Source organism: Primulina huaijiensis, chromosome 16 (assembly GCF_012295235.1).
Source record: "Primulina huaijiensis isolate GDHJ02 chromosome 16, ASM1229523v2, whole genome shotgun sequence".
In the NCBI taxonomy this organism is placed as follows: domain Eukaryota; kingdom Viridiplantae; phylum Streptophyta; class Magnoliopsida; order Lamiales; family Gesneriaceae; genus Primulina; species Primulina huaijiensis.
The window spans coordinates 4,373,054-4,384,666 of NC_133321.1; the positions used below are offsets into that span (position 1 = coordinate 4,373,054).

The 11,613-nt window shown below is 35.2% G+C and overlaps 1 protein-coding gene across 3 annotated transcripts; it reads right to left on the minus strand.

Annotated features, from left to right (window-relative positions):
* Positions 1-7,610: 7,610 nt before the first annotated feature.
* On the minus strand, positions 7,611-11,133 carry LOC140961492 (glutamine synthetase leaf isozyme, chloroplastic-like). 3 transcript variants are annotated; one of them, XM_073420046.1, is made up of 14 exons: positions 10,940-11,133; positions 10,323-10,593; positions 10,204-10,243; positions 10,007-10,110; positions 9,874-9,922; positions 9,645-9,751; positions 9,391-9,478; positions 9,179-9,307; positions 9,012-9,086; positions 8,802-8,855; positions 8,668-8,705; positions 8,307-8,466; positions 8,111-8,171; positions 7,611-8,016 (listed from the first exon to the last, which is right to left on the minus strand). In XM_073420046.1, exons 2-14 carry the CDS (start codon positions 10,580-10,582, stop codon positions 7,877-7,879), a joined length of 1,305 nt encoding a protein of 434 aa, XP_073276147.1. In that variant the 5' UTR covers positions 10,583-10,593; positions 10,940-11,133; the 3' UTR covers positions 7,611-7,876. The 3 variants fall into 3 exon arrangements, with proteins under 3 accessions (XP_073276147.1, XP_073276150.1, XP_073276148.1); XM_073420049.1 differs by having other exon boundaries at positions 10,323-10,588; positions 10,940-11,103; XM_073420047.1 differs by having other exon boundaries at positions 10,323-10,588; positions 10,936-11,103.
* Positions 11,134-11,613: the final 480 nt, after the last annotated feature.

Genomic DNA, 11,613 nt, shown 5'->3' on the forward strand with positions numbered 1-11,613 from the left:
AAACTCTATTAAAATTTATTTTGATTACCACTAAATTTCTATAGAGTATGCAAAAATCTTGATCGAATACCTCTGAACTTTTAAAATCTATAATATTCATTAAAAATCAATAAATCTCATATATTAAATATATACCCTCTGAATCTTACAAGGGATTATAAATCTGTACACAATGAAAAGATTTTTTTTAAAAAAACTATTATACACTTCATTTTTCTCTGTCCCCTTTCTTCCCTTCTCAGTTTGCCCGCTTCTTCCCCTTTAGTTTACCCGCTTCTTCAATTCTCAATCTCCCGCTTCTTCACCTCCAATTTACCTCTTAATTTACCCAAATTTCATAGCATATATTTCATCTTGAAGGTCAAATAGTGCCTATGTTATACTCTTATGTATGTATAGTTTGATACACCAGATAAGAGAGGGATTGATAAATAATTCTCTTTATTCCATGTTTGGTATCTTTTTAGAAAGCTTATGATAATATCATGAGTCCATGATAAATAATTTTATACATAGATAAAATATCTCTTTTATGAGATGTGATAATTTTAATTTAATGATAAAAACACTACAAATGACTTAATTGTCCTCAATATATAAAAATCATAAACCTTATCGTTCTCTCATTTCACAGACTCATCAAATAAATATTTTTATTTATTTTTATATATTATATAATATGATAATTATATAAATGAACTCGAGATAATTATATATATGATTTTTATAAATCTCAATAAAATTATTAGTATCACTCGATTAACTTTAAAAATTGATATTTGACTTGACTCACAAAATCAAGAGCTCAATTATCATATTATATAATATATAAAATTAGGTAAAAATAAATAAATAATGCAAGCATTATCGGCGTATGAACAGATAATAAATATGAACTCAAGCAACAACTTTAAAATTATAAAATTTATTATGATAAGGTTATTTTTGTCATTATAATCTAATATAAAAATTTAATCACTTTTATTAAAATCATACCAAACATTAAATAAAATATACTACATCTTATTTATCCTTAACTTATCTTTATATTATATATCAGATGTTTATCCTATCATGTGTACCAAACTATGCCTAAGTAATCTTTAATCATCCAAAGTCGGTGATATATGATTGTTCTTAATGGATTGTTTTTCTTCTTTTGTCTTCATGCGTAAGTATTTGTCGTTCTCTGTTTTTTTTTTCCTTTTTACTTTTTTGCTTATTTTTTTAACTTTTAATTTGTTCCTTTATCACATCTTTAAATTGTGGCTATAGATTATTTTAATTTTTGAGGTAATGTCGTATCTTATGGATTATATGTGCTTCTATATTATACAAAGTGTTATAATTTTAATTCAAGTCACTGTAGTTCAGTTGACAAAGTGTTCAGTCCTTAACAATTAAGTTGCAAGTTTAATTCTTAATCTGACGATAGCTGCTCATAAAGAACTTACTCGACAACGCAATCATAGAATCCATAGAAGGATTATGAGATATAATATGGCTGATAGATTGCCTGGACAAATCTCCCATATCTGGAGGATTGTTGATATTGCAGATGTTGGATGTGTGAACAATTAGAGAATGAGTATGAATGTTTTTGCTGGTATTTTTTATTTGGTAGAGCATGTGGGGGAGTTGGACCGATTCTAAATACGTTAGTGTACAAGAAAAGATTGTCATTAATTTTAGCAAATCTAGGACATTACAAAAAGAATCGAATTGTTAAGACATGATTATCTGCGTAGTAGGATCTCCGTTAGTAAAAAAATTTCATGATGTATTATCATCTATACTTAAGTTGCATCACATCCTTCGATTGTCGAACTTGTGCCTGTAGCAACTAACAGTACCAATGAAAGATGGAAATATTTTAAGGTACGTCGACCATTGATAAAATTGTTCAGCACATTATTTTATATTTTTTCATCACATAATTATATAATAATATCATATACACATTAGAGTTTATGCTATTTTTTAAATTAACCAACCTCTTAATTGTATTAGGGTTGTCTTGGTGCTTAGAAGAGACACATCAGTGGTCATTTACGCCAAAGTGAAAAGTCTAGGTACAGAACAAGGAAAGGTATTACGACTGCTAATGTGTTAGGTGTTTGAGACCGTAACATGAAATTTGTTTAAGGTTCGGCCGCTGATTCTAGGGTATTGTGTGACGCACTAACTAGGCCAAAGATTTCATATAACATATACAAACTTCTTATACATTATTTAAATTTAATCTTTCTCATTCAACTTTATTGATCATATCTTTACAAATTCTAACATGTTACTGTCTATGTGACAATGGGTACGCCAATGCAGATGGTTTTTTAACGCCAAAATTCAAGTATGTTTCATATTTCCGCTAGTGGAATAGGTTCATGAAGATATATTCGTTCAAATTTTGAAGTCAGAATCTGCAATCAAGCACACTGATGGGTCTTCTGAGAAGAAAAATTCAAAGAAGAAGAAAAGTATGGATAACAGAAGTGAAAATCTAATTGAAGTAAGGGTTAATTGAGATTCAATACATTTTAAAAATGAGTTTTGGTTTTAGTACCTGGAGAGAGAAATTTTCTTTAAAAATACCAAAAATGTTCTTATTACCTATTTTGATTTTAATTGATCCTCGCGCTTTCGAAATGGTATTAGAGCCTATGGTTAATTTATTTCAAACAAAACATTTATTATTATAAAGAAACGAAATGTTTGAGGAGGAGAATTTCAAAAAATTATGAATCCGAACTTAGGTTCGAGAAAAATAATTTACAAGGCTTATTCCAATATTTTGGAATACACACAAGAGTTTCTAACTATTGTTAGATACCAGGAACAGAAAGGGAAGCCTCAGCACCCTCAGGTAAACTTATGATGCAAACAAATAAGTTTATGGAGATAATACTAGATTCCTCTAAGCTCTCTTTAGATCTTAGAGAAATCCAAAAGACAGTACAAAACTATGACAACATGCTATACTTTGTACCGCAACGAGTAGAGAAAATCCTTGAAAACCAGGAAGAAATTCTTGGAATATTAAGGGATATTCAAACAAGAATTCAAAAACTAGAACAACAACCCAGTTCTAGTAAAAGAACTTCAGGAGGTTGGTTACCACCATCATTTGGTACTGAACCTTTGTTACATCAACAAGGGAAAGCCAGAGTGGTGTCGAAACCTTTGACTGAAGAAGAAAAGATGATCAATCTAATTAAATCTGTCTCAGAAAAAAAATTAAGCTAATGACAACTTTAGAAATGATTGGTCTAGAAGATCTACAAGAGCTTGCGGAATCTTTCGCAAATCTCAAAGTTGTAGATCTAAAGATGAACACAGCAGGAGGTGAAACACCTGCTATAACTTGGTCATCTTCTCAGGAACCACCAAGAGAAAGTGTGGGATCTCAGAATGTAAATATTAGAGAATCTCAATCTGATTTCCACACTTGTGGAAGATCACACCATGTGAGAACAAGGACAAGGAGAAATCAAATTCCCTTGCACCAAACACCCTATGGGAAAACTGTTTTAGATCCTATACATCTTTACGGGGTTATGCTTAACCTTGATGTATTAGATTTCAAAAACAGAGAAGAACTCATAGACGATTGGACATTTGCTATGAGAATTGCAGCAGGAACACTTGATTTCAACAGAGAAGGATTCATTAAACTCCTGGAAATGAGTCTTATAGGATCAGTGAAAATTGCGTGGGACATGACTTCGGTGGAAACTAAAGAGTCAGTCCTAGCCGGAGAATCTCTAAGCGAGATAGCCAGAAGAATTGCTACCCTATTTAAAGAACAATTTATAGGGGTAGACTATTTTAACAGTCAAGATACAGAGAAGAGGAAAAAATATACTTAAGCTCTGTATAGTCTTGAATATATGTTTGGTGGATGAATACATTATGTTATTCACTAAATATAGATGGAATTCAGGGGTCGAAGAAGATATAGCGATGCAGCTATTCTTCGCCAAGATGCCAAGTCCCTGGAGAGAAATTCTTATAAGATAATATGTACCTGGAAATCCAGATACATTGGCACGAAGAGCCTCTTTCCTTAAACGAAAATTGGCAGAATGGTGTCATTTGGCAGCATTACAAAAAAATTACAAACGATTAAGGGGTATTAACAAGCGTACTCCTTTGTGTTATAAGGAAAATGATCTTCCAACAATTATTGGAAGTAAACCACAAAAGCATAAACGGAACAGTTTCAGGACTCATCCTTATGCTAGAAGTAGAAGAAGTTTTTGGAAACCAAGAACAGTATGGTCTAGACAGAAAGCCAGATCTTACAAATCTGGACAAAGAAGCGGACCATCAAGAAGTAGGACATCCTCTCAAGCATCGAGTACATCTCGAAGCACAGGAAGAACACCTACAAAGAAAATTTTCAGAAGAGCCCACACACGAGCTTGCTGGACATGTGGAGCAAGAGGTCATATCTCGACCTACTGTCCGGAAAATGAAAAAAGAGGTATTAAACGCTTCGATCCAACCCCGGATATTGAAGAAGCAGATTATTACCAAGATCTTATTCATGTATACCGATTTGAGGACATGGCCTCATATGAGAGTATATATGAAGAAGAAGAAGTCCTAAGGCAGGGAGAATCCGATGGCACTGAATCGGAATCTGACTAAAGACGAGGTGTTGCGACACGAAACACAGGAGGATTTGTCTGGATTCTTTAGCCAGACAACAATATCTCATAACATGGTCAAAGAATCATGAAAGAAAATCCTAGTCTACAAAGATATCAAGGATTCTCTGCAGGACAGGTAGAAAAGTTCTTAGGAAATCTTGGCCTAAGAAACAGAAAGCATAATATAATCTATAAAGTCTCTCGAAGGGAAATGGAAATCCCAATGGAACTTACTGGAAATAGAATTGAGATGTAATTAATTCCTTCTGAAGAAATTAAGGAGGAATTACAAAAACTCAAGATAGAAGTAACAAGGACAATGTCCTGGATTCATATTGGAGCAATCCAAATTATGATAAAGCTAATTTCAAAGAAGGTATAGATTCACCCATTGATATTGCTATATGCGACAAAGGAATGGGGAACCTTCAAGATTTAGTACTGGGGACTATCTCAGGAAACCTCTGTGCAGGAAAAATTGTAGGAGTTATCTATCCAAGGATAGCCTACAATCTAGCATATCGAGATTTCAGCCGAGCCTTGACATTACATCAAAATTTCAAGGAGAAAAGGCTGATGAAGGAAGGTAATATACCATATTCTATTACCTATCAAATCTCATATGCTCTATCTAATACACATCATTCAGAGTTGTTTATTAGAAATGAGTTTATTGAGATATTAGAGATATTCGGAAAAGTTGCTCGGGAAATTTATCCAGAACGAGTTGAGTTTCCGGTAATACAGGAAACAGATATCCAAATACAAGACAAACCGATTCTACATAGGAATCAAAGTCTTAGATTAGAATCAAGAAGACTATCTTTTCAAGGAGATATAATTACAAGCTACAGATGGGGAAAAGCCCATGTCCAAGAAACCCAACAGGAGCTAAAAAGTTTTTCAATAATAGGAAAGCTTATATGTCCAGAAGGGTGGAAGGAAATCGAAATAGTATTTGATATTACGAAACAAAGGAATCAATTTCGTTGTAATACCATATACTATTTAGAACAACCTATGATAGAAACTTACCAAGGAATGATCCAGGTTGGAGAATTGGAAGTTAATATCACAGGAGTTCCGGGAAAAGAACCAGATCAACTGATTCTTGGACTAGAATTTCTCGAGGAACATAAACCTTGGAAACGTCTAGAGTATGGAATGGAATTTATGGCTGAAGATAAGATGTGGAAAATCCAATGACCACAAGTACATTCTCGATATACATTCCAGTAGGAATGTTATATGAACAATATAAGGCAGAATACTTTGCTGCTTATATTGATTCAGGTGCTGGAATCTGTACAGCAAAACGAAGAGTTTTTCCAAATAGTTTGGAAGAAAAATTACCCAAGATTGCTAGAAGAGATTTTTCCAGAAGAATCTTAATCTTATGTAAAGGGATTGAGATGACTGAAATAATGATTGACGGTGTTGGGCAAACACCTTGGTACAAGGTAAAGACACCACCAATTTATTTTCATGATACAGGAGTTGATATTTTGCTAGGAAACAATTTCCTACAAATGTTCAAGTCCTATACTCAAGAAAATGAGGCTAGAAGATTAGTGTTTACAACTCCTTGTATAGTTCAGAGACTACGAGAGGTATTTTATAGAAAATTGTCAATCCAGTTTCGCAGCAAGCGTGGTGATTCATGACAACTTCTGAACCCAAAAATGAAAGATTCCAGACGGTTCTTTGGAAGATGTCAAGAAAAGAATCAAAGAAAATTACAATGAAGATCCCTTGGCATGGTGGGACAGAAATAAACTCAAAGTTTGCCTTAAAATTAAGGAAGGCAAAGAGTATGAATTTGTCCGTTGCAAGTCTATCCCAATGAATATTATTGATCAAATGGATATGCAGATTATAATCAAGGAACATTTAGACCTTGGTTTAATCAAAGCAGAAATGTTACCATATAGTAGTCCAGGTTTTCTGGTAAGAAATCATGGTGAGATAAAACGAGGAAAACCCTCTTTTATGCTACAGTGTTTGCATGATAGGTTTGTGAAGTTTTCATCGAAACCGATGTTGGATTGTTACTTTGAGCATCTTGTTTTGGTAAACAACCAAATGTGTAGATTGAATTTGATTATGAAGGACATGAGAAGTTAGAAAAGGGAAAATTTGATAGCAAGTTCACACTCTGCTACAAATTCTTACTCTTGTGTGCCAATCCCTTGCAGCAGAGACATGCCAGTGGTTCAGGGGCAAGATTCCAAAGGCTGCTTTACCCTTTACATCACTTCCATGTGTCTGAGTTGGTTCATATTCATTTCGTTGTTCATGATTCAATTCAAATTTTCAAAACTTGAATAGATGGATGACAGTTGTTTAGTTGTGACATTTGAGGAGTTGTTTTCTATTGCTTTTCTTGTTTGATGCGCCTTCGTGCATTAGAGGCTGGAGACATGCTTAAGCACATCTTCTGAGCCAATGGCTCTGCGGCTGAAACATGTCACACATCTAAATTGAAGGTTTCTTTCTGTCTTCAAACCTCTCTGTTCAACAAGTTTTACTTCTCAACTTAGCTTAGGATAGGGTGAACTCGTCTATTGAGATGTCAATAAACGAGTGCACTTGGCCTGGAAGATTTGGCCAATTTGGATTTTAAAATCTTAATCATAATGGACTCAATATGTTCGAATGATTTATAAATCCAAGAATTCGAAATTATTTAGCATTTATGTATAGGTGTTTGCAATCCAAAGGCAATTGTGCAACTTGGACACATTCCTGGCCTTTGCGGCTTTGCCCTGCAAGCCACCAGTAAAAGGAATATGAATTTCTTTTATTATTATTGTCAGCACAAAAATGACACGCCTATTAACCTGGACTCATGCCATTGAAAACAATTTGTACTGATGATTGGTTCACTGGTTGATTCAAATGGGACAGAAAAACTTGGGTCCAATACGATTTCCAAAATGAATATAAAACTTGTAAAAATAAAAACAGCTGAACTTTTCGTCCTTTCAACAAAGAGAATAAGTTCCACATAAAAGTTAATACTGAAAGACTGCCTAAGATATTCAAGCTAAGATATTCAAGAACACCAATCCCAGCAACTTATGTTGAAGCGACTTTTCTGAGAGTATGAGAAATTGCCCATTTGAGTCACTTGTTCACACACATCAAAGGGATCTTATGAATATAGAACAAGTCCTGAATCGAGCCCATGTTGCGGTTTTACTCCCTACACGTCCGATGGCTTTTTACACCTTCAATGCAAGTTTCTGAGCAGCAAGCGCTTCTGCTTCAAGTGTTGGCTCCCACAAGATTGTAGATTCGGCGAGTAATGCAGTCACAACGTATGGATCCATGTTAGATGCTGGGCGTCTATCTTCCAAATAACCTTTACCAAAGAAAAACTAGTTTATCAAGAAGAGTACAGATGAAATATAGAACGCTCCTTTACATTGTCCAAGAGTAAAATAAAGAACTCAAACCTTTGCCATTCTTCTCAGTGTCACGTCCCACACGAATCGAACAGCCACGGTTAGCGACTCCCTGCAAAAAATATTGAATCGATAAAAGTATGCATTCAAGAAAGTTTTTTTTGCCTATTTTTCCATTTGCTTGTACTGGTGTCCAAAAATGTATGTGGAAGTTGTCCAAAAATGTATGTGGAAATTCCAATCATACCCATGAAAATGTGTTGATACTGGCAGTTTCATGCTTTCCTGTCAATCTTCTCTCATTTCCTTCTCCATAAGCACTGATATGCTCTTTATGGCGTAGCGAAAGGTTCAAAATCGCCTTCTTGATCACATCGAACCCCCCTTCTTCTCTCATACTTTTGGTGCTGAAAGAAATCAATAATTAATAGTGAGTTTTCTTGGTACGAGCAACGGAGCAGACCATGCATTGAAACAAAACTTGTTTTTATCGAAGTAGAGTTGCTTAAGCAATAAAGATCTAATAAAGCAAGCTTTCGAGGTTGCTTCGGGGCAAAGACTACAAGTGAATAGGAAGCGACAGTTGAATCAAGAAAATTTATGATTACCTGTAGTTTGTGTGGCATCCTGCACCATTCCAGTCACCCTGAATGTCTCATCATATGCTAATAAATTAGCTTTTCTTGTTTTGGGACCAAAGGAAAAAAAAAAAACAAACATACAGAACAAACTTAATTCGTACCTCAATTGGCTTTGGATCCAGCGAGAGAACAACTCCAGCTTGTTCTGTAATTCTCTGCCAAGATGGTGAATATAAAGACATCAATCAAGAAACCAAGTGTCATTTCAATCAAGGGGTGGAGATAGGAATATTGATGGTCAAGGGAGCTCAAATTGTTTTAAAAGTCACGCCGAACTTTTCAAATTTAAGGATCATTAAAAAATGGCTTACCTCAAGGAGGTACCTTGCACACCAGATGTGATCCCCTGCTTCAATCCCTATACTTGGACCGACTTGAAATTCCCACTGCATGAAGCATCCATTTTAAGAAAGCCTTAACTAGAGGACCAGATATATAAGCAAGTTCACTAAAGAAATTAGGAGTTGAGGAAAGAGACCTGCCCAGGCATAACCTCTCCGTTGGTACCACTAATATTAATTCCAGCATATAAACAAGCCTTATAATGAGCGTCGGATATGTCTCTTCCAAATGATTTGTCTGCCCCTGCTCCACAGTAGTAAGGGCCCTGTACATTCAGCAAATGCAAGACCATCAGTTGATTGTTTACTGATAGCGCCAGTAATTTGTCCCATGTAAAACCGATGTTACCTGAGGACCAGGGTACCCTCCAGTAGGCCAACCTAACGGCCATTTTACATTGTTCTGTAGTAAAGTGTACTCTTGTTCAATGCCATACCTAATACAAGTTGGTTCCCCAAGAGCAAAACAGTGTTACAAAACTCTATTCTTAACACAAACTTTGTGGAATGTCGTCGAGTTTCTTTATTCCTCAACACCCACCCCATGGTGTTCAAAACATACATTGTTGACAAAATTTCCAGACAATCAGCAGAAGAAATTACCATGGAACTTCAGCAACAACCTTAGGGTCGCTGAAAACCTGAGCTGCTTTGTGGCGCTTGTTTGTCGGAAGGGGCACACCTGCTGGGGTATATGTGTCACATATAACCTGTTTTGGATCATGCGCATATACGAAAAACGAGTCTTATATTCATGTGACATAATACTTCAAACAAAATCAGGCAGCTGAGTAACGAACTTAAGCAACTATCATCAAATTCATTGACTCACCAAAATGTTGTTGCCACCACGGAATGGATCCTTGAAGATCGCTTGAGGGCTGCGTAAAAGATTGCCACAGATAAACTTAAAGGGTGAAATTGAAAGGAAAACATTATCCAATACTTTGAGCAGACAATCTTACTATAAGATGACTTCACTATCTTCTCCAGGAGCCTGCCCTGTACTTGATCCATCATAGTTCCACTTTGGAAGCTCGGAAGGGTGCTCGATCGGCTTCGATATAGTCTGAATACATTACACAACAGATAAAGGTTGAAACAAATGCATTCTTGTCACACTGCATAAAGAGAACTCAATAGATTAACCAGTTTCTTGTACCCTTGATTTGCTACGAACATCGATTCCTGATCCTCCAATCCTAAGGCAATGGCAGTAAAATAAGTATCAGTGACAGAAAACAAGGAATCTGAAGCTTAACTTAGAACATGAAACCATACCATATATATTCAGCAATGATTTTATCAGTGTATGGAGCCAAGTCCAAGTTCAGCAACTGTTCCACACGGTTGATTGTCCCATTCTCCCTAGGCAAGGCAGCAAAAACTCGGAATTTGGATGAGCTTTTAACCATCCCTTTCTCGTTTTGCTTCAAAACAAGTGAGGAGCCCAACATCTTTGTACTCAATGGACTTGCATCCATTGTGTTCTTCGCAATTCTCATTCGCCATTGAGCAGAAGGAGCCAAGATTTGCGCCATTTTTCACTTTCCTGATAAATGCATTACTAAATACATGAGATTTTATTATATCATCCAATGGAAATAGATTCAGAAGATTTGCATTGTAAAACTAGAATTGATGGAGAACAAAAAATAGACCAAGAAAACATGGCATATCACGCGTCAATACCATTTGTGAAAGATGAAAACTAAAGTCAAAAGCAGTAAAACAACAATAATTACTCTAAAAATAACGACTTTCATCCCTTTCTCTAACTTTACAGATCTCAGACGTGGAAATGGCCCAAAATCAAGATCCTGGTCCCATCCCAAAAAAAGGCAATATCCCACCAAAGCTTTCCATGAAACATGGCTAAACACAAGTACAGTACTAACCTTGGAACTGCAAGAAAATGGGTTGAAGAACAACTGCATAAACTGGACTGAAATCCCAACAAATAGAGAGAGAATGCAAATGTTTGTATAATATTATTATACTTATTGAAAGGCAACAGGATTGGCCTTTTGGCGACAGATAGAGGCGTGTGTTGAGTGGAGGAAAATAGTCTCTTTGGTCACTCTTAAGCTCATCTACAAAGTTGCCACTTACTACCCTTTACAAGCATCGTTTCAGATAAAATTATTTTGAGGATTTTGAATAATTTTAAATGAAAATCCTCGAAATATTTTTATCCCCACAAATCCGTTTTATATATTATTTTACTTATTATATATTTCTTTTTATTTTTTATCTCACAAATCTGTGTTTTATATTAAATTTAGCCAAAAACTTGTGTGAGACGGTCTCACGGGTCGTATTTTGTGAGACAGATCTCTTATCTGGGTCATCCATGAAAAAATATTACTTTTTATACTAAGAGTATTATTTTTTATTTTGAATATCGGTAGGGTTAACCCGTCTCACAGATAAAGATTCGTGAGACCGTTGCATAATAGACTTATTCTTAAATTTATCATACATGTTATATTTAAAACTAGATTAAGCTAATGGCAAATTGCCCATAAATTCCTATTGGAGTTCTGAACTTTACGGTCAGTACCCAATAGTT